General features: G+C 51.6%; 2 protein-coding genes across 5 annotated transcripts in view; one reads left to right on the top strand and one right to left on the bottom strand.

The window, feature by feature from the left end:
- The window catches only part of ADPRM (ADP-ribose/CDP-alcohol diphosphatase, manganese dependent), a 192,443-nt gene that overhangs the window by 114,592 nt on the left and 50,175 nt on the right, over positions 1 to 27,676 (bottom strand). The window lies entirely within an intron of this gene.
- TMEM238L (transmembrane protein 238 like) lies at positions 4,119 to 16,973 on the top strand. Of its 2 annotated transcripts, none has more exons than XM_084986227.1 (2): positions 4,119 to 4,571; positions 10,674 to 16,973. In XM_084986227.1, exon 1 carries the CDS (start codon positions 4,232 to 4,234, stop codon positions 4,469 to 4,471), a length of 240 nt encoding a protein of 79 aa, XP_084842353.1. In that variant the 5' UTR covers positions 4,119 to 4,231; the 3' UTR covers positions 4,472 to 4,571; positions 10,674 to 16,973. The 2 variants fall into 2 exon arrangements, with proteins under 2 accessions (XP_084842353.1, XP_084842352.1); XM_084986226.1 differs by having other exon boundaries at positions 10,670 to 16,543.

The following is a 27,676-nucleotide window of genomic DNA, read 5'->3' as shown; positions in this document are numbered from 1 at the left end:
CCAAAGGGTTGCCGTGCAGCACGAAGGGCCCCAGGTTGCAAGTAGATGGATGCTAGAGGCCACTCCGTAGCCCAAGAGGAAGAAGAAAGCGCTCTGAAAATTGTGGGACGCTCCTAAAATAAGAGTGAATGTCCTTCTGAAGATACGGACTCTAGGCTCCAGCTCCGGAGAAAGGAGAACTACACAAAGACTGACCGGAGGTCACTGATTAGCAGCAACATTTTTCTGCATTCTGGCTCTGTACCCCCAGGGCCATGGGAAGTGATTCAGGCTGGCACACAGGCTCATGTTAAAAAGCATGGCTGTCTTAATTCTTATCCAGTCTTTCCTACGGCTTCCAGGACTAAATCTCCAATGGGTGCTGTGAATCTAATCCCCTCTGAAATCCGTGCATCAAGCCCTTTATTTGAGAAAGAGAACAGGCTTCGGGTTCAGCAACTTCAACATATGACAGTGTCTAGTTCAGGAACTGAGGAGTCTGGCCCACAGCCTGGTTTTGTAAATAAAGTTTTATTGGAACACAGCCACACCTTTCATTTATATCATCTATGGCCCCTTGTTACAATGGCAGAATTGAGTGGTTGTAACAGAGACCTTATGGGCCACAAAGGCTAAAATGTTTCCTATTTGGCCCATTAAAGAAAAAGCTTGGGGACCTCTGGGCTGGATTAATTACTTTGTTTTCAAAATATATATTCTTGAATACTTGTTATCTATTATAAGTGATATCAGTTTTCCCCTGATGGTGACAAAAATCAGTTGAAGTAAAAAATCCATTTAAATAAGAAATTCACAAAACATTGTAATATTAACAAATTAAGATGATATTCTATATAATAAATAATAGAAATAGACTAGTATACTACGAGGGGCTGTGGCAGAACCCTGGAGAGAGCATATACATAAGGCTGGAGACACACTCGGTTACGAGCATAGGGGCAGTGCAGAGACTTGAACTTGATGGAGATAAAGAACAGCTGCAGCAGAGACGAGAGGCCGGGGACCCGGAAAGCATCTCATGTGACCGAGGGATCCATCCAGGGTGGATCTGCAGTCATCTAGGATGGGGGAGGGCTCTGCCTGGATCTAGTGGGGCCAGGGGATGGGGGACAGGCTCCTGCAACCAGGTGAAGCCAAGACTGATAAAGGGGAGAGGATGGTGGTGCAGGAGGGTTGGTGATGGGTCCCTTCCCACCTGGGGTTTTCTCTACAGAAACACTGTGGCAGAAAGAATGTACTAAAAGACATCACGGCAACCACACAGTAACGCTTGTCTGTTTCACTGTGCAGGTTCTAAGCACTTTACACTTAAGGACCCACTCAATCTTCACAGTAACCCTGTGAAATAAGGAATTATTTTATACTGAGGACGTTGAGGCACAGAGAGGTCAAGTGACTTTTCCAAGGTCACACAGCTAATGAGTGGCACAGCCTGGTGTGGTTAGACCGGCTCCATATCTGAGCCCTGCCAATCAGGAGATGACTGAGCCGTGGTTATTGTCATTCAAACAGCCAGGCTGGCACTATGACTCTGGGTCAGCTGAGCACCTGGCTGGTCTGTTTCTCTCTCGATCTCAGTCTATCTGTTAGAAGCCTGGTCCTGGAGAAGCTGTCATACTTGTGACATCACAGAGAGATGACAGACCGTGATGACGGTGCCATGGGAGTGACAAGGTCTCAACTAACGCCAGGAGGAGGCAGACGCACAGACCTCTCTGAGCCAAGGGGCAGCTGCCGAGGAGCAGAGATGGAGGAACAGAGGGGCTCCAAGGGACCAGCCCTGGGAGTCACCGATCAATGGTCTGGGCTTCCAGCTGTGCCCTACACACCCCATATATGGTTCAGAAAGCATAACAGCGTACGGTCTCACATTTTCATAATTTTTTCCATTGTATTTATCACTTTCTGAAATGATATCATTTACATACTTTTTTTGGCCTCACCTGCGGCACCAGGAGTTCTGGGGCTAGAGACGGAACCCAAGCCTCAGCAGCAATGATGCTGGATCCTTAACTCACAGCACCACCAGGGGAGCTCCTGTATTGTGTATTATTCATTCTTTGTCTCCCCCACTTTGAATGTTAACTCGATGATGGCAGGTTCTGACTTGAAGCTGCCTGACACACAGCAGGTGCTCAACAATGTCTGTCTAATTCAAGTCCCCCTCGGGCTTCAGCCCAAGCTTCTAAGTGTGTTGGGGTCCGCTGGGGTTATCCACCTGGGGAGGAGGCTGAGCTCCTTGGTGAAGGGGACAGGGAGGTGGGTAGCCTGGCCCCCTGCAGCAAGAAGGCCTGTGTCCTTGGCTTCTCTTCCAGTGATCCAGGCACAACCAAGGCCATCTTGATGTCCCAGGGGCCGAAGCACGCTTCCTGGGACAGTGCACCTGGTCGGTCACCTTTAATATGGTGCTGACTTCCTAATTCTGTTTCTCAAAGCTTGGTTTGAAAGTCTAAACTTTCTTTCTAAGCTACAGCTAAAGTCAAAGGCTAACCCCAAACAAACAACACTTTTTGCTATTGTTACGGGTTGAATTCTGCCCCCTCTGAATTCATATGTTGAAATCCTAACTCCTAATACCTCAGATGAGAACTCACTGGAAATAGGTCCAAACTGAAGGTGCAAAGCGTTAGGATGAGGTCTTACTGGAGCAGGGTAGGTCCCTAAGCCAATACAGTGGGTGTCCTTTTATCACAGCGACCGCACACAAGGAGAATGATGCTTGAACACAAAGGCAATGCACCTGCAAGCTAAAGAATGACAGCGGTGGCCAGGAAACCACTAGAAGCGCAGAGAGTAGCCTGGAACAGAGTCTCGCTCACAAGCCTCAGAAAGAACCCACCCCCTACCCCAGTCCCGCCAACACCTGCATCTCAGACTCGTGGCCTCCAGCACTGGCGGACATCAATCTCCATTGTTCAAGCCACCCAGTTTGGGGTCTCTGTCACGGCGGCCCCAGGACCCCCTCTGCCCTAATCTCCCTGGTGGGGACAGAAAGTTTTACGTAAAAGATACAACAGAAGGTCAGCATCAATAGATTATTTTGAAACTGTGCTGTAAGGAGTGGTAGGTATCAGCAGCAGGAAGAGTCTGTATGTCTTGCAGGTTCTTCCGCTCTGAGGCCCCCAGGACCCAGACTTGGTACTATGAGTCTCAGGACAGTCCTTCAGGATAAAGGCAGCCTTTGGAAAAGGGCAGCGATGAAAGAGAAGGACAGAGGGGGAACAACAGGGAGGGAAGGGGCCTCTGGCTGGGTAGGCTGGGCCTGAAGGCAACTCGAGCAAAAGTCAAGAAGTGTTTACCTGGTTCCCTGGCTGTGCTTTCCAGACTGACTCTCACCCCATTCGCCTTCGGACTCGGGACATTGCACACAATCCCGAGGGGTTAAGTGTGAATCAGTGTGGTCTCAGCTCCCGACCACTTCCAAGGCAACTGAGAAAAACACGCAGCCAGCGGCCCTCTGTTCCCACTCGCTGCGGGGCCCTGAGCAGGGCACGCGGCCTCCCTGGGCCTCCTTTCCCACACAACTGGGAGGCATCACCTCTCCTTCTCCCTGCAGGCGAGAACATACAGGGGGTTCGAAGTCAGTGCCCTACCTGTGAAATAAGCAGGATGAGTGAGAAACTTTCGGGAAAAAAGCATCGGGGAGGGGGAGAATTTATATGTTATGGATTTTAGGGCTGAAACACGCAAGATGTGGGCGAAGCCAGGTGGCACGGTAACAGGAGGAGGATGCCGATGAGCCCCAGATGTAGAAATTGATAGCCCCCCAGTTCCGGAGGCCACACGCCTGGGCCCCACCCCAGCACACATCTCAGGGGTCCAGGAGGCCCTGCCCAGGACCTGAGAGGCAGAACAGGGCAGGACAGCCCCTCCTCCAGACCCCCAGGTCCCCGGGCCCCTGACATTACAAATCCACCAAGGCCACCCTGACTCCTCCCCAGTCATGTCACTCGCCTGACCCAGCGACAACCTGTCCCACCGGCAGTGATGTCATGTTGCTTTGGTCAGGATCATTCCTGAGCTGTGAAACAGGTAAGAAACATCCTGTCTCACTGGCTGCCGCGCTCATAAAGGAGACCCACGTGTACTTCCGTGTGGCTCCAGACGCCGGCTCACTCATTTGCTCACACCCAGCGGGGAGAGGAGGCAGCCTCCTGCCAGCACTGCCACCTGCCCATGCAAATCAGCCCCAGGAGAGCAGCTGGGCCCCTCCCGCTCCTGCCTCCCGGCGATGCTCCTGGGGAGGCCTTGGGGAAGATGCCACCTCGGGCGCTGCGCCCTCCTCCTCGGCGTGGCCCTTCTGTTCGACGCCGTGGGCCTGGTCCTTTTGCTCCTGGGCATCCTCGCCCCTCTCGACTACTGGGACTTCTTGGTCTATACGGGGTCCCTGATCCTGGCCTTCAGCCTTCTCTTCTGGGTCACCTGGTATTCCCTCAACATCGAGGTGCCGCTTGAGAAACTGGACTTGTAGTTCGGCTGTGGGCAGAGGAGGAGGGACGCAGGCTTCCTGGGCCGGCAGAGGAGCCGGGGCACGCCGCTGCTCCTGCCCAAAACGCCCCGCCGGGGACCAGGTGAGTGCACATGAGTCCTGACTGGAGGGGTGGCCAGGAGGCTGGGACGAGCAGGGACAGGCCGGGACCGTCTGGGGCTACACGGGCAAGCAGCCCGAACACGGCTCCCCAGCTGGGGCGCCTGTGCCCCTGGGCTCCGGCCAGGGTCCCTCTTCCTCGTGGAAGCTGAAAAGAGGGTCTTCCACAGACCCTGTTACTTCTGAGCCACCACGGACGGTCCCGCCATACAGAACAGGAAGTTACCCCTTCAGCTTAGAGCCTGGAGAAAGGAGCCCGTCTTGGTTCTCTTTTGGGGGGAATCCTTGCTGGGGAGAAAAGCCTTTAGCCCTAGAAGAGGGCGGAAAGTTCCCTGACGGCTGCTCATGCCCTGGCCTTGCATGCTGGCGGCTGCAGGAGGAAACTGAGCAGAACCACCCAGAAGGGCCCTTCTGGTTTGCTTCCTCCCTGCACCTGCCGGGATGGGACACACCGGAGGGGGTCGGGACCTGCCTCCACATCCCCTCTCAGAGCACCTGCCTCCTCTCTCGGCGGCACCCCCAACCCCAGCCTCCTCACTCGCGCCCCCACACAGCCAGCAGCCCCGGGCCCGCCTGGGGGCAGGAAGTCGAGAACATGGCTGACCATTTCGTCCCAACTGGGCCAGCAGTCGTGACTGTGTGTTTCCACAGGGGCAGGTAACTCTAAGATTTTTCACGTGGACGTGGAACCCTGAAGGGTAGAGCTGGTCTGGCCCCCACGACCCTGGATTAGAGATGGCCGGCTCCCCCCAGGGGACCGCAGTTGGAGTCCTGGCAGGTTTGGTCATCGTCCCCTCCTCCCAGCTGGGCAGGGACCTGCACTCAGGCGCAGCCGGGCACTCCCTTTAGAGAGCTGCGGGTGAGAGCAAAGGTCGCTGCCGAGTGGGAAAGAGGAAAGAAATAACCACCCTCGGCCTTTCTGGGGGATTCGTCCCTTGGAAGTGAGGGTCGGAGCAGCGATTTGAAGAGGTTTCAGCAGGGGAGGCCGAGTTCGTCTCTGGCAAGTGAAGGGCAAGAGATGAGAAATCTGAGCACCTGGTCCTGCACCACTTGTGCGCTGGTGACACTGCACAGGGTGCATCATGCCTTGAGCCTCAGGACTCCTATCTGTAAAATGGGCACATGACCTGCCCTTGTTGTTGCGATGGTCACAAAGAGGTAAGGCAGGAAAAAGGCTCTTTGCACACAATGTGGTTCTTACACGTGCCAAGTATTAGGAACGTACAATAGAGGGGAGCAAACGGACCCAGAATTCCAACCGGGGGTAGTAGCCTGCTGTGTCTTAGGAGGCGGGGGCCAGCTTATACTTTGCTTCAGGAAACTTCAAAGCAAGAAGGGGCCCTGGAGTTCCCTTGTGGCACAGTGGGTTAAGGATCTGGTGCTGTCACCGAAGTGGCAAGGGTTTGATCCCTGGCCCGGGGAACTTCCACCTGCCATGGGCTCAACCAAAAAAATAAAAGAAGGGACCCCAAATTCATTGGCTCCTTATGAGGCTGCATCCAGCACTGTGCAAGGCACTGGGGACACCGTGCAGAGTAGGACACATGCGGGATCTCCCCTGGGGGCTCCTGTCAGGTGAGAGACAGATGTGAACCAAGTAATTGCCTGATAATAACGTCTGATAACAGTCAGGCGAGGACTAAGCAGAAAGGGAACATTGTGCCTTGGGAAGCTTCGACAGAACGTGGAGCCCTCCCAGGAGAGGCAGGGGCTTGAGCAAAGGTCCTGGGGCAGCAGGAAATAAAAGACAGCGGGGGGACTGACGGGCAGAGGGCAAGGACAGGAGAGGGCCCTGCCTTACAGGGAGGACAGACCAGACGCAGCCTAAGAAACCTTTTAAGGATTTTAGTCATTATTTTAAGAACAATAAGAAGTCACTGAAGAGATGCAGCAGGGGTGGGGACGTGACATAACCGTTTCCAAAAAGCCACCCTGGCCAAGGCACAGATGACGACGATGATGATAATGACGACGGTTTGGGTCCATTTGGGGCGCTAAGCCACCTGCCTAAACAACAAGGGGCCCCCAGTTCAGCCTCCTTGTCCTGCACATCCTCCCGAGTGGAACGGAACGTAGTTCAAGAGCCCAGGGGGTGAAGAGCACGGGCCAAGACCAGGACTGTCTGGTTTGAAGCCAGTTTTGTTCCTCTAGCTCCGTGACCTGAGGCTGGTTAGGCACTAGCTCTGGGGCTAGCAATGTCTCCACACCCTAGTTTCCAAATGTGTGAAATGAGAGGGTGCTAATAATAGCCTCTGCTTCAGAGATGCTGCTCATAACAGCCCCAACTCAGAAGCGAGTGGCAGAGATTAGCAGGTGTTCAGCCCTCTATGAGACCATTCATAAAACACCAGCACGCCAGTAAATCTCTGCCATGAGGCCGGAGCTGGCCCGTGACAGGGGTAGGGTCTTCCTCCAAGACAGACATCCCTGAAGCATGACCCCCAGTTCTGGAAGCAGCCTGTGGCATGAAGACTTTCAGCGGGTATAGAGTGAGGGCCAGGCTTCCGTCTAGCCTCAGAGGGGCAGCCAAAGCTGCGGGGCCACTGTGGTCTCCACGGAAAACAGTCACACAAATATCTTCTTCACCTGTTCAGTCCCCAAACTCCAAGTTCTTCAAGGCCCTAAAGTCCGCTTCATGCAGCCACTGCATCCCTGGCAATGTCTGGGGCTGGCCCAGAGCGACAGGTCACATACAGGGGCTGCCCACCACTTCTTGGATGACCTCAGGCAAGTCTCTTTACTCCCCTGTAGAGGAGGAGGTTCAGTCCCCAGGAGAGGTTTCAAACTGTTCTTTGCAAAGGCTGCTGGGGGGCTGGGGTTGGGAGAGGGAGGGAGCCGGCAGGATGCCAGCAGCCTCCCCCACCCCCACCCAGAGCCGCTGGGTTTGTAGGACAAAAGCTCATGCTGAACTTTCACGTAAGCCTTCAGGTGAAGTTGCGATGCAAAAAGATATTTCTGAAACTGCCTGGACTCAACCACCTTACTTTCCATGACCTTCGGCCTGGATGTCACCTCCGACCACGTTCCTGATTCACGGGCAGTTTGTAACTGGCTCTGCCAGTTCCCTGACTCGCAGAGCACGGCAAAAGGAAGAGCCCGGCTGCCTGAATCCAGAGCCCGGCTTGCCCTTCCCAGCTCGTCCTCCAAAGTCTCAGCCGGATGCGTTTCCTGGGACCCCCCCCCCCCCACCGCTGCCCCCCACAACCCACCCTGAGATAAGCAGGTCACATCTCAAGCAGGAGTCACCCAGGGCAGGGCCACCTGGTCATGACACCTCCAAGGCCCACCAGGAGTTTCGGGATGACTGGCTCATTTTTATCCCTCAACTGTGTACCAAGCAATTTTATCGCGCGGTCCCGGTATTTTCCGAAGCTTTGTTTGCTCCCCGCTCTACTGGCTGGGCCTTTCTGGTAGATAAAGTCCAGGCAAGGGCGGGAGAGGACTCTTGTCCTTTCACAAAAGGGTGTGACACGGCACTGCCCCCACAAACACACACGCACGCACACACCATACACACACACACCTGCACCCCTCCCACCACACACGTCCCCCCAGGACGCACCCCTCACACATCCCTCATGAACCCACCCCCCCCCACACACACACCTCTCCCACGGTCCCCGCACACCCACACCCAACACACGCACAGTCTATCCCAGGTTCACTCTCCCCACACCCCACACAAACCCACAATCCTCTCACCTACACCTTCCACACACCTCGAGAGCCCCCGCCCCCGACGTCCTCCCCCACTGCACACGTGTTCACACACACACCCCAACACACACCTAAAGACCTCACACTCACATGGCCTCCACCCTCCATCCACCCTGTTCTCACACACACGCCCTCACACCTACCAGGCACGTACGAGAAACACACACCCAGAGAAGCGAACACACCCACTCCTGCTCCCGCGACCAGAGCCAAAGGCATGGAAGGTGCACAGGCCTGAGCCCGGGAAAGGTAACTTTTCCAACACGCAGCCCCTCCCCTCTATCACGCAGGGGCCGTGGGGCGCCAGGTCGGCTCAGCGCACCTGCTGGAGCAGCAGTGGGGGGAGCAAGGGTTTCTCTATACCTGGAGAATTTTCCATCCAGAGGCAGAGCACAGAAGTGCACGGAAGATGCGAGATGCTTTCCGTGAGAGAAGTGCGGTCCAGCCCGGGGCTCTGAAGGCCCCGACGAGGAAGAGGTCCTCCCGGCTGGCAAGGCAGGGCTGGTGTGTGGCTTGATGTCTGGCCTGGGTCCTGAGCAACAGGTGAGAACCAGACAGGCAGAGCCGGCACTGGGGAAGTGCCAGAGGGAAGGACCGCAGAAAGGGAAGGATGAAAGAGTGGCCCTGAAAGGGGGAGCCGACGCCTGAGACCGGGCTGTGGGCGCCCGCGGCTGAACTTGGAGGAGGGGGGAAGCCAGGTGAGGACTCCCCCACTTGGGAAGTAAGGAGGGCCTTCGGCGGCTTTGGGGACTGGATCGCCACACGGCTGGGCTCTGCTCGAGGAATAGGAACCTGGTGTCACGCGCAGGGTGGGCTGGGGAGAAGAGGCACAGAGACAGGGGACCATTTACGTGCAGGTGGTAGGACTGAAATGATGGCCACAGGGAGGAGGCAGAGGGACAGAGACAGCGTGGCAGATGACAGATGGGCCGGCAAACGTCCCCGGCTCCCTCCGCGGTGGGGGGTGTCAAAGGCTCCGGAAAACACTGCCACATAGAAAGAAGTGGTCAGGAGGCAAGGATGGGCTTAAAACGAGGCATCTTTGTACGTGCAGACGGAGGGTGCCAACAGTACCAAGGAGCAGAACTACCCAACTGGCGATGAGTGTGCAGGCTTTAAACTCAGAAGGGGCATCAGACATGGAGATGGAGGAGCTGGGGCCAGGACCGAGGACGGGATTGTAGAGGCCGGGAAGGTGGAGGGAAGACGGAGAAAATGGGAGGAAGAGGAAGGATGGGAAAACCCCTGGAAGGAGGCGCCCGCATCACCCTAGCATCGCTGTGAGGAGAGCGTTATTATTGCAATTCCCCTTTCCGACTGTCCAGCACAGGCAGCTCGACTCGATACTGTGTAATAACCCACATGGAAAAGAATCTGGAAAAGAATAGCTGTGTGTATAACTGAATCACTTTGCTGTATACCTGAAACTAACACAACACTGTAAAACAACTACACTCCAATATAAAATAAAAATCAGTTAAAAAATAAATTAAATAAATAAAATGCCAAAAAATGTCCCCTTTTCAGATAAGGATGTTGAGGAGCAGAGAGGCTCAGTGGCTGGCCTAGCCTAACGGAACCAGTGAGTGATGGAGCCGGAAGGGGAAACCGGGGTACCTGCCCTATCCTTCAGACCCTTCCCACTAGACCAGGGGCTGGCAGACTACGGCCCATGGGCCAAACCTGGCCCCTCTCTTCTTTTTATAAATCAAGTTTGTTTTTGGCCACACCCACAGGACACAGAAGTTCCAGGGCCAGGGATGGAACCCACACCACAGCAGTGACAACGCTGGATCCTTAACCCACTGAGCCACCAGGGAACTCCTACAAATCAAGTTTTAGGGTGGGCCGGAGCCAGATGGCCCAGCTGGTCTGAAGGGTGCCTTCTTCAGAGGAGGGGCTGCAGAAAATGGAGCAGGACGGCAGGTGGAGGAAAGGAAGCCAGCAGAGGAGAAAAGAGGAAGCGGAGGTTACAAATGGAGGAGCCTGTCTGGCTGTGCCCAGGACGGAGGTGGGCGGGAGTCCAGAGCCCAGAGAGATTAGCTTTGCCCACGAGGGCCGGGGTGGGGGATAGAGATTTGATGAGAGTCTCAGTATTTATAGGGCCAATCACCTATTTTTATGAACTTATTCTATGCTTACAACTCTGTGCGTTAGGGGTTCAGATCCCCATTTTACAGGTGAGAAAACTGAGTCTCAGGGTAGTTTCGGGACTAGCCCACTGTACCTGTGCTCTCTCAGAGCAGCACCAGAATTCAGACCTGAGTCCAGTGGACTCCAAGAACCATGCCTGTTTCACCCCATCCAGGCTTGAGCTGATGTATTCGAATCTTGAGCTGATCCATTTCTTCTTCATTTGTTCAGCCAGGTCCTTCTGCTGGAGAAGCATCAAAGCAGACCAATGCCCTGTCTTTGCAGCACTTCCCGTAGACCCAGGAGGAACCAGAGGCCATAAGACACAGGCTCCCAAAGCCCCACTAGGATGCCCAGGAATGGCCACAAGCGCCAGGCGTCTTGCACGCTCCGTCAAAAGACTGGCACTCCAGATCTGGGCCCCTGACACCACTGCTGGCACCCCAGCTGTTTGGGAGGGTCTGGGAAGCCCCGAACTTTCACGCAGTGGGGCTTTTATGGCAACAGCTCTACTGTGGGCTTGGACACCGAACGAACGAGAAGTCCTGGCCTCCACTGTTCCTCTTGTCAATTTTCCTCACAGAACTACTGAGACCAAGTACAAAAGTCCAAGGGGGCCTCCTGTGAGCAGGTATCACTCGGAATCGCAGCCCCTTCCACCCCTCGGCTCTGGATGGACCGTGAGCCCCGGAGCCGTGGGAGCTGCATGCATCCGCATCCCTCATCCATCTCTCGGTACCGGCCCGACGGCACGCGGCGGCGCATTTCAACATGCTGGCTCCAGAGGCCAAGTGCAGAGCCATGGCTGAGCGCGGGAGGCCCCTCCTCGGTGCTGGACACTGGGCACCACCTGTGCTGCCCGCCCCGTGATAGCCAGGCCACGTGGGGGCTCACACCGAGCTTTAAGTCACATGAAACCCTCCGGGCAGGTTTCGGACCAGCAAGCTCGATTCTGCCACGCTGTCCCTGTGTCACTCACCCATTTCTTGATCCTAAGAGCAGGACTCTATTGTTGTCTTAATTCAATTGCCTCTAGTCAAATGCAACCCAAATACAGCAACTAGGAGGGTCCACCTTCACGGTTCATCAGACGGGCTCATGCCAGTCACCTGTGCTTGAGCTGCCCCTCGAATTTATATTTCTCTGCCCTAATTTTATACTGTTTATTTATGTCTCACCATAAATGGGGACGTGTTCCTTAGAAGCTGCCTTAGATCTTTTATGGTTTGACGTAGCTACCTAAATTAAAACGTCAATGGGCCTTTTGTTTTAACATGACGTAACCGCCTTCTGAGTCTTCATGGTTTCATGGCAACTCCCAAACAGCCAGCAAGAGGGAATTTTCTTCCCATTTGTTCAACCTGCCTCCTTGCAAATCCTGGAATTCCACACTCAGCACAGCCCCTCTGGGAAGGAAACACACAGAGCCCAGTCAATACAGACAGTACATAGGTTATCCTGACAGCAAGGAATCTTCTGGAAGCTCTGTGCTCAGCCACCCGCCTGGCTTCTCAGAAGCAGGCTGGACGCGGGCACCTGAGGGATATCATGAGAGAACATTTCAGATGAGGCATCGAGAAGATGAACCATTCCTTAGGAAGACCCTCGTTGGAGGTCTCTTCAGGAGACCAACACAGGTTTTCACTCTAGAAATGGAACAGGTTTCTGCCTCTTTGGCTGGGAACCAAATGGAATTGTTGGCTTTTGTTTCACAGCAGCCACGTTGTTGTTCAAAATATGCAAATCTTGAGAAGCCAGGATCACGCTCAGCTCAGAGCATCTGCTCACATCTTCGAGGGGCGGGAGGTGCTGAGGCTGCTGGGCGGGAGCAGCCTCCGACGGCGTCATGCTCCCTTGGGGATGGCCTCCTGGCCTACAGCTCCTCCTTCACCCTCTCCTCTGTACAGTGCCTGGTCCAGCTTCTGAAACATCTCCCGAATAAGAGGGCGTGTTTCTGCAGGGCGGGCATCGGATGCCTCAGGAGGATGTGTGCAGAGTAAATCTGCCATTAAAAGTCGGCGGTGAAGTGAATGCAACTCGAGCCTTTGCATGAACCCCCGGAAGTAAAAGGGGGTTCACACAGGAGGGCTTCCTAGAATTTAGCTCCGACTGTCTGGGGGTCCCGGTTAAAAGCCGAACTAAGAAGGCACACAGGCAATGCATGTGCAGGGTGGGGGTGTTCCCTCGGGGCGAGGCTAGGTCTGCAGCTGAGCTTCCGCCAGGACAGGACAGGACAGGACCTCAGGGACCCCCTATGGCACAGAACGAGAGGCCACAAGCGGCAAACTCGAGCCCAGAGATGGCAAGAGTGGCCCTCCACAAACTGCGCAGATCACCTGGGGATCTCATTAAATGCAGATTCTGATTCGGTCATCCAGGGAGGGGCCAGGGACTGTGCATTTCTAACAAGCACCCAGGGGACACCACTGCTGCATTAAAAATAGTGTCTTTAAGACACTTTGCAGAGTGAGGATCTGGAAGAACTCTGTTGTTTTAGAGAAGGGGACCCTGAAGCCTACAGGTTCAAGCAGCTAAAGAGCAGCAGAGCCAGGACCACGGCCCAGAGCTCCAGGCTGTGGGTCCAGCCTTCCGTCCCCACGTGAGCTGTTGACGAGTTCTCCTGAGCCTCGGGCAGAGCGAGCAGGGCTGCGGCCAGGGCAGGTGAGGCACGCTCACACTCAGGTGAGTCATGAACCGACGTGCCTCCCTCTTCAGCCTGGCTGTGCCACATGCCGGGGAGTGCAGTCCTGAGCAGCTTCCACGCTGCTCTGTGTCACCACAGACGCCAGAGCCAAGCAGGATGGAGATGGAGGAGGAAACAGGAGTGGCTGCGTTTCCACCAGGCAGGGTCCCCCAGAGCCCCGCCAGGTCTGATCTGGGTTCGTCCTCCCAGAAAGTTCTCCCAACAGGCGGGGCAGGGGGATCCTCCTACTGCTCTCCACGGCCAGCTCCTCGGCCCCTCCTGCCACCTGCTGCCTTGAGAGCCAGCTGCTCTTTCTCAGTGACCTGACTCGGTTGACTCCCATTCACAAGCTGAGTGACCCTCGCCTATGGGGGAGAGTAACGGTGACATCACAGTCACAAGGATCAAATGCGATGCAGCACAGGCTCTCTGAGACGCACAGCCTCCCGAACACACAGCTTACAGCGTCTTGTCAAAACATGGAGCTGCTAAGCTTGGGTCCTCTCCCCAGATGCCCAGCGACTCCAGGACCTCGGGACCTGTCGCCCATAAAGCTAGTTGCAAGTCTGCTGCTCATAATCATGTCCATGCGTCACACGACCTCGTCCACATGCTTCCCCCAGAGAGAACCCGCAGGACCCGCAAAGCCAGGACAGATGGGAATCTAGGGGCAAGGGTAGGTCCAGCCCCACTGTGCAGCTCCCCCCACCCTGTCCACAGCCCCAAAGCCCCTCCGATGCAACGTATTTCTCGGTGAAATTACAGGGTAGTAGAGGAGGCAGATCAGAAGTGGAGTCCACCAGGGTTGAGGCCAGCTCCGAAATGAAGGACCAAAGAGCCTTCTGGGTAAAGACTAATCCTAAGAGAAAAGAGAGTCAGGCAGACAAGCGTGGCCGCGAAACAAACCCTCAACACAGGTATGCTCCGCTTCCGCCACCTCACAACAACCTGTTTGTTCTCAGGGAAGAAGGACCATAAGAAGGATTAGGCAAGTTTTGGGGAAAACCTGCATGAGATATGGGGGTCCACATGTTATCATTTGGATGCACCCAGCAAGCTCCTGGTTGACCCAAGGATGTCTGGCAAAAAAGTGACCTGGGAGGCACTAAGAGCTGACTGGACCTGGGCATGAGCTGAACGGGCTGTCAGGACTCCCAAATGTGTCTCGGCGGGGCAGGCACACAAGGCGGAGAGCGGCCGGGACAGCAGCAAATCACTCCTTGCCAGGTTACTCCTCGCCCAGTTATCTGGGAGAAATGTCCAGACCTGGAGAAACTGCAAAGCAGCCTAGGGGTGGCAGGGGTCCCCAGGTGAGAAGGGAGCGGCCAAGGACTAAAGGCGGCAGGCCCCGGGGCAGCTGCACCTGCCGTAGCCGCTGCCACAGCCCCCTCCCTCCCTTCTCCTCTCACCACACACTCACCTGGGCCTCCTCCCCTCCGGTCCCAAAGGGGGCCCCACTGGGAGGGAGATCCTTCAGCACTCTGAAGATGGGAACTCTCAGGAAAGGGAGGGGAAGGGGAGGTACGGGTTCCCACAGGTGCCCCCCCCCCCGCATTTCTGCAAGGGCCTCACCATGCCGGGCTGGTGCCCCCAAACTCCCCAAGTCAGCATGCAAAGAGAGGATCTGTATCCAGACCCTGCATTTTACAGGGCAACAGCCTAGACCCTGCTTCCACATCCGGGCACCTGCTGGGCAAGGCTCTAGGACCACGTCCTTCCTTCCTGCCTCTGCTTCCCCCCTGAGCCCAGGGCTTCCACATCAGCCCCCTGCCTGGACTAAGCAGCCTTCCTCCTCTTCACCAGCTTCACTTCCCAGCCTCGGGCCCCACCCCCCTGGGGAGGGGGAGGCCCTCTGGATTCTGCTCACGTAGGGTTGGGTGCTGCCAGCACACAGCCTCCGCTGGCATGTGCCCTCCCCTGACCCCATCTTTCTGACTGGCCCTCCTCACCCCCCTCCATCTGGGGCTCTGGGGCCAGAGCTTCTGGAGCCCACATCCACCTCCCTGACCACAGACAGCCTCCAGCCTCTGACCAGAACCAGGAAGCAGGGACTCTCAAGGTACATCCAGGACCGCAGGTCAGCTCAGGTGGAACTTTCCAGAAGGGGACCACCTCACCCCAGTGTGCCCGCCTGGGTACTGGAGTCCCACCTCAGACTGGAAATGAGGGGGGCAGGGCCCCGCCGTCCTGCTCATCGAGCCCTGGGGGGTTTCTGAAGAGTTTCTACCAGAAGAAGCTTTGAAGCTGAACTTGTACTTGGGGGCTGCCCTCCAGGTGACGCTATTCCCTCCACCACCTCCCTGGGCACAGCCCAGCAAACCTGGAAAGGCCTGGGGTCTGGGAGGAACCCTAAGGAGCCTCTGCTCTTGTGTCACTCCCCACCTACTCCACATCAAGACCCTCCTCTATTATTTCCCCCATATCTCCCATATTGTCTGAAAATACGTTGTCTTCCAAAGAGACTAATCGTTAAGGAATAAGGAATTCATTTCCCCATGATTTATTAATCAAACCCATCCGTAGCTGGGTATGCAAAAAGCAGAAAACAGATGTATTATGGTTTCCATTAGAGTTTTTGAAACATTTACAACAATCCATTACAACCACCGCGAACCCTGGGGATCCGGGGAAGACAGATTCCAGATCTCCACTGCGGGAGTGAACAGAGTGGCAGGAAATGGCCCACAATGAACGAAAGGCTGGCAGGCTCTTCCACCCTCCCCGCACCGCCCCGCTCAGGACTTTGCCCCTTCCAGGAACTCCACCCTCCCTCCGTTTCTGAGTTTCCCCACAGGGCATCTCAAAGACTCCAGAACAAGGCCGGAGAACCCAGAGACGCAGGCGGGCCACGGGCTGCTGCCCCTGCCCCCTCCTGCCCAGCTCCACACCAGACACACCTCCTCCTCCTGAAAACACCTCTGAGGGTCTTCAGTCTCCACCATCAAACGCAGCGGAGCCCCCACAAGACGCCAGGCTAACGGGGGGTGGGTGTGGCTCGTGGGGAGTAAGCCTCTGTTCCCCTGGGTCAGGACAATCTCACACCCAAGCTGCCTGGCCACAGAGATTTTAGCAAGGATTTCAAGCGCTAGAGAAAGAATTTCCTCCTATGGAGCCCCAATTCAAATGCAGATTCAGGGGAGGGTGGAGCTGGAGCCAGTGCCAGTGATTCATCCAACCTTCTTCCCTCAGAGACCAAGGCCCTGCCTCTGCTTCTCCTGTTGCTCAGGACACTTGTCAACCGAGGCATCTCAAGGCAGAGGAGAGGAAGAACGGGCCAGGGAGGGAGCTGGGAGAAGCCTGCCGCTAACAAGAAACTTCTGGAAAACTTATTATGAAAATCCGCATGAATGTTGCCATTTTATCCCACAGTACCTCTGTGCTTGTTCACTATTTTTAAAACATTCTCAGATCTTGCAACACAATTGGCGTTGTTTTACCTGTGGGTTTGCTTCCCCAGCACAATGACACAGACCCCGGAGGGTCAGGCAACCCAGGCGGGAAGGACCCTCACCTCAGAAGCGGTTCTCTCCGAGGGGCACCTGGACACCTGCCAGTCCACCCGCAGGCAGCCAGGCAAGCCCGGCCGCATCCCAGAGTCCCTGCTGCAGATCAGGGAGCACCCGTGTTTCCACGTGTGAGAGCTGAGGCCTCCAGGTGCCAAGTGACTCAGCCCCAGCCACACTGCCTGTTCCTGCACCCACATCTCCTGACCTCTGACCCACTGCTCTTTCTGCCACCCTCTCCTGAGCACCTGCCTGGCGAGCCAGGCAGAAGGGACCGTGATCAGGGAACTTTCCTTGCCTTTTCTGTAAAAGGGACCATTACTGCCAGCACTATACACTCCTGAGCGTTGCTGGTTTGTTTTTGTTTGTTTGTTTGTTTGTCTTTTTAGGGCCACACCCACGGCATAGGGAAGTTCCTGGGCTAGGGGTCAAATCAGAGCTGTAGCCCCTGGTCTACACCACAGTCACTGCAACGTGGGATCTGAGCCTCGTCTGCGAACTACACTGCCGCTCCTGGCAATGCCAGATCCTTAACCCACTGAGCAAGGCCGGGGATCGAACCCACATCCTCATGGATCCTAGTCGGGTTTGCTACCACTGAGCTACAACGGGATCTCCCTGGGTGCTGTTGGATAGGAAGCCTATATAAGGGGCTTTGGGAAAGTCTGGACAAACTGGGGGTGGCTCTGGGTCCCGTGCTAGGAAGGCTTGGGTGAGGCTGGGTTCATGTGTCCTTTCACTCAGCCTATTTGCAGGCACCCAGTACCCACATGGGGGGAAGTGTGGGGGACACTGCGAAGCTGACCCTGAAATGATGATGGTCAACCTGGCACATGAACCGCACCCCCCACTGTGCCTCCAAGGCCAGTGGGAGGCCTCACTCCAGGCTCTTGTGACTGCGAGACCGGGCGCTGTGGCCTTCATGCAGGACTGCAAGTGCCATCACCAACCCCCCGAAACTGGTTCTGAAATGAAACCCACTTACCAGCTGACAGGAGCTAACCGTCAGGGGTCAATCACGTGGGCAAACTCAGACCAGCTGCCACTGGGGGTGGACACTACAGCTCACACGCCCATGCCCTGTGACACAAGTGACTCAAACTGGAAAGAGCCTCAATTCATTACAAACTCATTAATCAATGCTGTTCTGCAGGAAATCGATTACACTTGTATTTCCACTGTCCTTCATCCCAAGTCCCTCTGGGCCTGCTTGACTCACGCTTTTTATGCTGAACTTTTTAAATAGGTTTAGTAGAACTGGTACCAAACAGATCAAAAAAACCCCAAACAAAACAAAACAAAAAACCCTGTTTCCCCATAAACCAAGGAATCTTACAAAGAGAACTCAGACACAGTCTGGAGATGCAATTAAAGTGTAAAAGCCGCTGAAGAGGTGGATTGCCTGGAATGGGCAGTTAAACGCTTCAAACCTGAACCAAACAAGCAAGTCGAGTGGCCTGAGGCTGTGTGCTTACTGCTCACCTTAACCACAAACAGATCCAACTCTGGGTTATAAATAGCTTTACACTTGAAGAGTTTCTGAATGTGCTGGATGGGAGCAGATGGGAGGGGATGGAAGTGAGAGAGGTAGGAAAGGAACCAGATCAGAAATCCAGAGTCCTAGCCTCCCCACCCCCACCCCCGACTACACACGGCCAATTTCCTGCACCTCAGAGGCAGGGTGAGGGTCACACAAGAGAGAGCCACAAACAGCACCCCAGCAATGGGGCTTTAATTCGGAGTGGAGTTGGGGAGAAGAAAAATATAAAACACCAGTTTGGAGTTCCCACTATGGTTAAGAATCCAACTGCAGTGGCTCGGGTCTCTATGGAGGCGAAAGTTCGATCCCTGGCCCAGCACAGTGGGTTAAAAGGATTCAGTGTTGCAGCAGCTGTGATGTGGATTCAATCCTTGGCCAGGCAACTTCCATATGCGTAGTTGCAGCCATTAAAAACAAAACAAAAACAGGAGTTCCTATTATGGCTCAGCAAGTTAAGAACCCCACTAGTATCCATGAGGATGAAGGCACAGGTTTGATCCCTGGCCTCGCTCAGTGAGTTAAGGATCCCATGTTGCTGTGGCTGTGGTGTAGGCTGGCAGCTGCAGCTCTAATTCCACCCCTAGCTCAGGAACCTCCATATGTTGCAAATGCAGCCCTAAAAAGACAAATCAAAAACAAAAGCCACAGTTTGATGGTAACCCACACCAAGTAGAAAGTTAATAGCTGGTTTGACCCTCATGCAAAGGGTAATGCAAAGTTTCCCCTCATTATTGCAAACACACACACTCACACGCACTCATGCTTGCATCACATGGGGTCCCGCTCCCCTTGCTGGTGACCCTCCACCTCTCTCTACCTTCAGTTGAGATAGAGAAAGCCTTGGACCAGAAACCAGACCTGGGTTCTAGTTTTAATTCTGCAACTTGCTGGCCAATGACTTTGTCACTAAAACTCCCCTGGAGACTCCAATTTCATCTGTAAAATGAGCTCTTGCAACCATCAGGTGAGATAATACATACAATAATAGGTAGCACTGCTTGAGTGTTTACCAGGTGGTAGCACTTTACATGGTTTATCTTCTTGACTAGATATTATAACCCTGCAAGGTCGTTATGATGGGTGATCCAGAGAGGTTGAGACACTTGTCCAAGATTACAGTTAGTGACAAGCATTTGTCAGACTGGACTCAAGCAATATGACTGCAGAGCTCTGTGAGGTCTGTAGAGCATGCTGCAGCTGCAGGACAGCAATGCAAGGAGGTCTTAATCAGTGGTCAGGGTACTGCACTAAAATGCCGGTTCTTGGCTCCTTCCCAGGTCTCAGTATTACCGGTAGGAGGATCTGCATTTCAATATTCACAATGCCTGGCATCCAATTAAAGATTACCAGGCATGCAAAGAAGCAGGAAAATATGACCCATAATGAGGAGAAATATCAACCACAAGAAACATTAAAAAGAAACCTATGTTGGGCTGTGGGATGGAAATCCTGTGAAATCAGATTGTTATGATCATTATACAACTGAAAAAAAAAAAAAAAGAAAAAAGAAACCTATGTTAAAGCACATCATAATTAATCGCTTAATGCCAAATGGAAAAGAGAAAAACTTAAAAACATCAGAGAAAAAAGATACCTTACATACAGAAGAACAAAGACAAGGATGACAAATGAGATTTCTCATCAAAAACAATGAAAATGAGAAAATAGCGTAGCAACATTTTTAAAGTACTGAGGAAAAACGCTGTTACAGTTCTGAAGAGAAGAACGTGACAGCCAATACTTCTATACCCAGCAAGAATGTCTTTTAAAATCAAAGACAAGGAGTTCCCTGATGGTTCAGCAGGTTCAGGGGTCAGCATTGTCACCGCTGTGGCTCAGGTTTGATCCCTGGCCCAGGAACTTTTGTCTGCCATGGGCATGCCCAAAAAAGGAAGAAAACCAAAGACAAAATAAAGATGTTTTCAGATATTCAAAAGCTGAGACACTCATCACCAGCAGCCACACGCTACGGTCCCACAGGCAGAAGGAGAATTACACCCGATGGAAATATGGATCTACCCAAAGAATGAAAAATACCAAAAAGAGGTACCTCTGTAGGTAAATGCATAAGATTTTTACCTTATTATCTACATCTCTTTAAAAATAATTGTCTAAACAGAAATAACAGTGTAATTACACATATCAAAAATTATAACAAAAATTGCATAAAGGCCAGGAGGAAAGAGTTACAAATGCCCACACCACGACATAATAATTGATAAAACACACAGACAGAAAAATCAACAAGTAGATATAACACATGAACAATATTCCCAACCAACTTGACCTACCTGACATTTATAGAACATTCTACCTAACACAGTCTTCTCAAGGTGACATAGAACATTTACCAAGACAAACCATATTCTGGGCCATAAAACAAGTGTCAATAAATTTTAAACGATTCAAAGTATATAAAGCATATCCTCTCACTACGTTAGGATTAAATTAGAAACCAACCGCCCAAAGATAGACAGAAAGTCTCTCGAATATTTAGAAACTAAGTAACACACTTGTAAATAGTTATGATTCAGAGGAAAAATTAGAAAGTGTTTGGAATTAAGTAAAAATGACACACAACATAACAAAATTTATGAGATGCAGCTCAAGCAGAGCTTAGAGAGGATTTATAGTTTCAAATTCTTTATTAGAAAAGAAGATCTCAAATTAATAGCCTAAACTCTCATCTCTTAAAAACCCAGCAGATCAGTGGGTTATGAATCCAACCAGTATTCATGAGGACGCAGGTCCATCCCTGGCCTCGCTCAGTGGGTTAAGGATCCGGCGTTGCCATGAGCTGCGGTGTAGGTTGCAGACGCGGCTCGGATCCTGCCTTGCTGTGGCTCTGGTGAAGGCCGTCAGCTGCAGCTCCGATTTGACCCCTAGCCTGGGAACTTCCATGTGCCATGGGTGTGGCCCTTAAAAAGAGATAGAATAAAATAAGAATAAAACCCCAGCAAAATAAACCCAAATCAAGAAGAAAAGAAGTAATAAAGATGGAGTAAAAACCAGTTAAATAGTAAATATTTTTTAAAGAAATTAATGAGACCAAAAGCTGGTTCTTTGATAAATAAAAGTTATAAACCTCTACCAGCTGGATCAGGGAAAAAGTGAAAGAACACAAACTATCAATATTGTAAGTGAGAAAGATGACATAGCTAAAATTTACATATATTAAATGAATAATATAAATAACTTTATGCCAATAAATTCGACAAATTAAATAAAATGGACAAATTCCCTGAAAGACACTGCAGTGACAAATGTACTGAGGGCAAGAAACTATAGATACCAGAACAGCCTTATATCTATCAAAGAAATGGTATGTGTGGTTAAAAACCTTGTGAGAAAGGAAATTCCTTTGCACTGACAACTACAAAACATCACTAAGAGAAATCAAAGGAAACTCAAGTCAATGGAAACATCGATCATATTCAAGAGTCAGAAGATTTAACACCGTTAAGTTAAATGGACCTACATAGATTCAAACAATCCTAATCAGAGTGACAACAGGCTATTTTTTTTAATTGACAAATTCATCTATAATTCATACGGAGATGGAGGAGACTTAGCATTACCCGATTTCATGCCTTGTTATAGAGCTGTGATAATCAAGGAGTTCCTACTGTGACTCAGAGGGTTGAGATCCCGACAGAGTGTCTGTGAGGACACAGGTTCAGTCCGATTCGACCCCTAGCCTGGGAATTCCATATGCCACAGGTGGAGCTGTAAAAAGAAAAAAAAAAATGTTTTAAAAGCTATGATAATCAAGACCATATGTACTGACATCAAAAGGATAATCAGACCAGTACAACCGAATGGGGTCCAAAATACATCCAAAAATAAAAAATACATTAAGAAATACTTTTTTATAAAGAGGCAAAGGCAATTCAGTCAGGAAAGGGTAGTCACTTCAATAAATGGTATTGGAATAACTAGCATTCCACAACCAAAAAAATGAACTTTGATTCGTATTTAACACCTTACATAGGATCATAGACCTAAATACAATGCCAGAAATTCTAAAACTTCTGGGGAAAAAAAAAAAAAAGGTAGGAGAAAAATCTTTGTGAACCTGGTTGAGGCAAAAATATCAAAAGCACAATTCAAAAAGAAAAAAACTTAATGAATTGGATTTTTCCGAAACTAAAACTTTTGCTCTGCAAAAGACATTTTTAAGAGAATACAAAGATAAGATCTAGACAGGGAGAAAATTTTGCAAATTACTTGTCACATAAAGGACAAACCTAAAATGTGTGAAATACCCTCAAAATTTAACAAGAAGCAAGTAAACAACTCCAAATAGGTAAAAGACAGACATGTCAACAGAGAGAAGGGCAAAGAAGCACATGAAAAATGTTCAATATCATTATCCATTAATGGGGAAACGAAACCCACAATGAACTATCCTGACGACAACTAAAATGAAAAAGACTGACCTTGCCAGACATTGGCAAGGATATGGAGCAGCTGCAACTCTCCTGCACTGCTGATGGCAATGTAATATGGCACAACCCCTTTGGAAAAGTTGACGGCTTCTTTTTTTTTTTTTTTTTTTGTCTTTTTGCCTTTTCTTGGGCGGCTCCCGAGGCACTCGGAGGTTCCCAGGCCAGGGATCCAACCGGAGCTGCAGTTGCCCACCTATGCCAGAGCCACAGCAACACGGGGTCCGAGCCACGTCTGCAACCTACCCCACAGCTCACGGCAACACCGGATCCTTAATCCACTGAGCGAGGCCAGGGATCGAACCCGAAACCTCAAGGTTCCTAGTCGGATTCGCCAACCACTGAGCCACGACGGGAACACCAACGGCTTCTTAAGTAAAGCAAACACGTATCATATGATCCAGCCATTTTAGCCCTAGATATTTACCCAAAGGAAAAGAACATATGTAGCCATACAAAACTTGTACGGAGATGTCAAAGCAACTTCATTTGTGATAGCCCAAAGTCAGAATCAGCTGAGGTATCCACTGGCCCTGCAACAGGAGAAGAGATAAACAAATGCACATGCATACAGTGGAAGAGCACCAGTCAGCAATGATGAACGGTGAAGAGAGGCAACAGGGACGAATCTCCAAATGAGGATAATGCTGGAGGAAAGAAGCCTGATGTGAGACAGCACATACTGTACGGGTCCCTCTCTTTAAAACTCAAGAAAACGGATCCCAACCTCCTAATTTCTCCCGAAGTAACAAGGACCTACCGAGCAGCACAGGGAATACTCAATACTGAATTGAGTCAACTGAAGCCACTCAATACTGTGTAATAACCTGTATGGGGAAAGAAGCTGAAAAGGGAATGGATATACGCGTACGTATATCTAATCACTCTGCCGTATACCTGAAACGAACACAACTGTAAGTCAACTATACTCCAATAAAATTTAAATAAATAAATAAAAATTTAAAAATAAAACCCAAGAGAACTGAAATTCAGTTATAGGAACAGAACGCAGATCCCCGGAGGCAGGGCAGGCGGGAAGGGAGTTGGACAGTGAGAGAGGGATTTCAAAATTTAGCCCAAGGATTAAGAGATTAATTGCTTATTTTACTCCCCAGTCCAGACTCCGTGGCAGATACTGCCAACTGACCTTGCTCCTTTCCTGCAAATACGGGCACGTACAACCAACCCACTGACGTTCGTCCTGAGTCCTTCACCATGGGTCTTCCAGCAGATAACTGAGCACAGGGCTTTGCCTCCGTTTTTGGCACTCATTTCTTCATCCTCTCTGCCAAAAGGCTCAGTCCTTCCCAGTCCAGTTTGGGGTGGCTGGGAAAGGCACCACCTCCCCTTGCTGCAACTGAAGTCCCAGCCTCCCAGAGCAAGGGGACTGCAGAGGAGACGTGATGGCCACAGTGGACCACAGGGGCAACAAAACCCACCTGCGGGCCAAACACCCTGTGGGGGCTGTTTCTGGGGCGATGCCATAGAACTCCTTTGGTAAGCTTCACCATGGCAAACGGCCATGCCTATTTGGTTCTTTGATAGGTTCCAATACTCACTGGCAGAGTGAACAATAAACATCTTAAATTAGTCTTTCTTTTTCCCATCCAATGACCATTTGTCTGTCCACCGTTTTGTAGCGCTGTTTTCTACTGAGAGCAGAGATCAGCCTCATGTCTTTTTTCCACAGCCTAGCCTTGCATCACAAATGATTTCAGGTAAATTTGAGGACACTGGAGGCATCTTACCTGAAACATTAAGTTGTGGCACTAGGGAGTCTAGAGGGGAACGGGGGCGGGGGGCCACTCAAACAGAAAGTGTCAGACCTCTGAGTCCCAGGCAGGTCTTGGGACGCTGCACACGGACTCTGGGGGAGTGGGATCCCCAGATCTTGTTAAAGGGTAGTAGTGGTGTGTTTTTGTGATTATGGGTATATCATGAAAATTCAACTACAGGCTAGGGGTCGAATCGGAGCTACAGGTGCAGGCCTGCGCCACAGCCACAGCAACTTGGGATCCAAACCGCATCTGTGACCCACACCACAGCTCACGGCAACGCCGGATCCTTAACCCACTGAGGGAGGCCAGGGATGGAACCCGAATCCTCCTGGATCCTAGAGAAATTCGTTAACCACTGAGTCATGAAAGGAACTTCCTCTTTGACAAATTCTTGATTAGAGCTCAGGCATAAAATTAGAAGTTAACGTGTATAAAACAGATGAAGAGAGATGATTAGTTTTTCCTATCCAGTAAATAAGGGTAGAAATAAAAACTGACACTGATGCTTTCTGACTCTAGTATGATTAAGTTCTCTACGGACTGCAGCTAGGGGGAAAATTAAAGCGAAAGGAACAGGATCCCCCTGCTCAGCTCTGGTTGCCTACATCATAAACCCTGGCCATTTCCCACAGAGCTGCACTCCCTGACAATACCCATTTCACCCTTGCTTTCTGCCGTGCTGATGTCTGAAGACAGGCCCTGACCTTTGGGGTGATGATAATAGTCTGAGAAAGGTGTTTTTTTTTTTTCACCATGAAAAAGCTAATATAAACTTGATAACCTTGGTGATTTTGCAGGGCTTTTTGTTGTTGTTTTTTTCTTTCAATGCTCATTGTGTTTTATATTTGGGAAGCCAGCCCTCCGAAGTCAAACTCCCTCACAGCTTTGAAGGTAAACTTTTTCTTTTATTTCCTAAACACCTCTGAGTCTTTGACGGAAGATAATTCAACAGGTAACTTTTTATTGCCCTGTTGGATATGAACCAGTTTTACACTGAATTGTAAAAAGTGAACCGGCACTTTTATTTTCAGCCTTCTTTTTTCCACTGACTGCATAAACCCCAACTTCTCACATCTTAAGCGAACCAGCTTTGTTCTCTCTGCTGATTCCCTCATGTATCAGGTAGCTTTGGCTGTGTAACAAAACCCCAAACTGAGTGGCTTCACACAAGAGCCATTTGTTTAGCCCAAGATTCTGGGTGTTGGCTGGGTGTTCTGGTCTGGGATGATATGAGTCATCTCTAATGGGCATGATTATGCACCCAGAGTGAGCTGGCAGAACACTGGGTACCTGAGTGATCTAAAAACCGCCTTGCATACATGTCAGGTGACTGGCCAGCTGCTGACCAGAGCAAAAGGGACAACTGGAACTGCATCTTCCATCATCCAGCAGGCTGGCCTGAGCTTTTTATACAGTAGTTGCTGATTTCCAAGAGAAGAAAGCGAGGGCAAGCACCCATATGCGAGCACTTTTCGGGGCTCGGCTTGTATCTGCTTTGTTATCGAGCCATTGGTCAAAGCAGGTCAGGGGGTGGGAATGTGTAGACACAGGGCATGTGGATGAGTGGGAGACCTTACTGTAATGGCTTATCACACCTCCTCCATGAGCTGAGTGAACGTTTGGCACATGCTAACACACAACTTCATTCGAGAATGATGCGCTTACAGGAGGAAGAGAGGCCCTAGGGGAACCCTGTAAAAAGCCAGGGGTCAGGGAAGTGAAAAGGCAGCGAAGGGAAGGGACGTGTGCTTCAGGCAGAGGGAATAGAGTCTGCCAAGTCTGGAAGGGGGACAGCAAAGCTTGCTCCAGAAAGCTGCTCACTGTGGCTGGAACAAAAGGCAAGGCTGGGATACTTTGATTCTGAACTCCTGTTTTATTCAGATGCACTTTTATTTAAACATGAAGTGGTAGGCTATCGATGGAAAGGATAAGGAGAGAGAAAATCTTGCCTCTAGGGGAAGGAAGGATTGCTCAGAGTTAAAAGGAGATCTGAGCGGGGAGGGAGGAGAGGAAGCTTTCGTGGGAGGGATTGGCCGGGCGCTGGGTGTGACTCCAGGGAGTCTGCCCCAGAAGTGGGAGGGCACCCGCGGGGGAAGAGCTGGGGGCCAGGAAGACCTGGGGAAGGGCCTTGCTGTGGACGAGAGGAGAGCTGCACAGGCTCCCAGCCTCCACCCTGCCTCCACTCAAGCCCTGCTTCCTGCTGGGGCCAGTGAGGGCTTCACTTCGACAGCACCCAATTTTCCCAGTGACCCCTTGCCATGGTCCCTATCTGGTACCTCATCTAGTAAACCCCCTCTCTACGCCCTCAAGCTCACGTAAGCCTAAGAGGAGAATCGCTGCAGGCCCAGCCTACTAGTGAGACGGGGAACTACAAGGCCCCTCCCACTCCTGTATCTCTTCTTTAGGGTCTGGGGTCGGAGAATCCCCGAGCCTTCCCTGTCATGGAAGATTTTTTTTTTTTTTGTCTTTTGTTGTTGTTGTTGCTATTTTCTTGGGCTGCTCCCCGTGGCATATGGAGGTTCCCAGGCTAGGGGTTGAATCGGAGCTGTAGCCACCAGCCTACGCCAGAGCCACAGCAACGCGAGATCCGAGCCGCGTCTGCGACCTACTCCACAGCTCACGGCAACGCCGGATCGTTAACCCACTGAGCAAGGGCAGGGACCGAACCCGCGACCTCATGGTTCCTAGTCGGATTCGTTAACCACTGCGCCACGACGGGAACTCCCCTGTCATGAAAGATTTTACAGGAGAACACGGACCAGCTCAAACACCTAGTCCCTCCCCCAGAGGCAATCACTGTAAATCGTTCACGCGCGTTTTTCCAAAAGTTGTGTGTGTATTTACACCCCTGAGCTGTGACATCCACAACTGTGGATTTCAGGTGTGTTTTCAGACAGTTAAAGAAAGGGGGAAAATCCAAACAGCCTAGGTTCTTATCAGGAAACCAGATGAAAGTTGCTGGGTTGGCTCTCAGAAAGGATTGCGTGATTTTATGCCAAGTAACTAGTGCCTGGAGATCAGGTTCAAAGACAGTGGGGATGAGTGATGCAGCTTCATTTCCAAAGTCGCTCTGCCTTAACCGTGGGAAGAAGTGTCCGTCAGCTTCTACAACTGCCGCCTTGACACCTCCCTCTCCCTCTCCCGATCACAGAGAGGAAAGAAAGCTCAAGCGACTTGCAAGGAACGGGCCCCTGGGAGAAGAAGATGAGACTCTCCCCCTTAAAGGCCAGGCAGGGGAGGGAGGAGCCGAGAAGGCCTGATTGACAGAAGAGCAGCGCCGAGCTAATTC

Source organism: Sus scrofa, chromosome 12 (genome assembly GCF_054392235.1).
Source record: "Sus scrofa isolate SSC_HxYL_T2T_F1_AM1 chromosome 12, Sscrofa_HxYL_maternal_Yorkshire_Landrace_v2.0, whole genome shotgun sequence".
Taxonomy (NCBI): domain Eukaryota; kingdom Metazoa; phylum Chordata; class Mammalia; order Artiodactyla; family Suidae; genus Sus; species Sus scrofa.
This window is presented reverse-complemented; position numbering and strand designations above follow the sequence as displayed.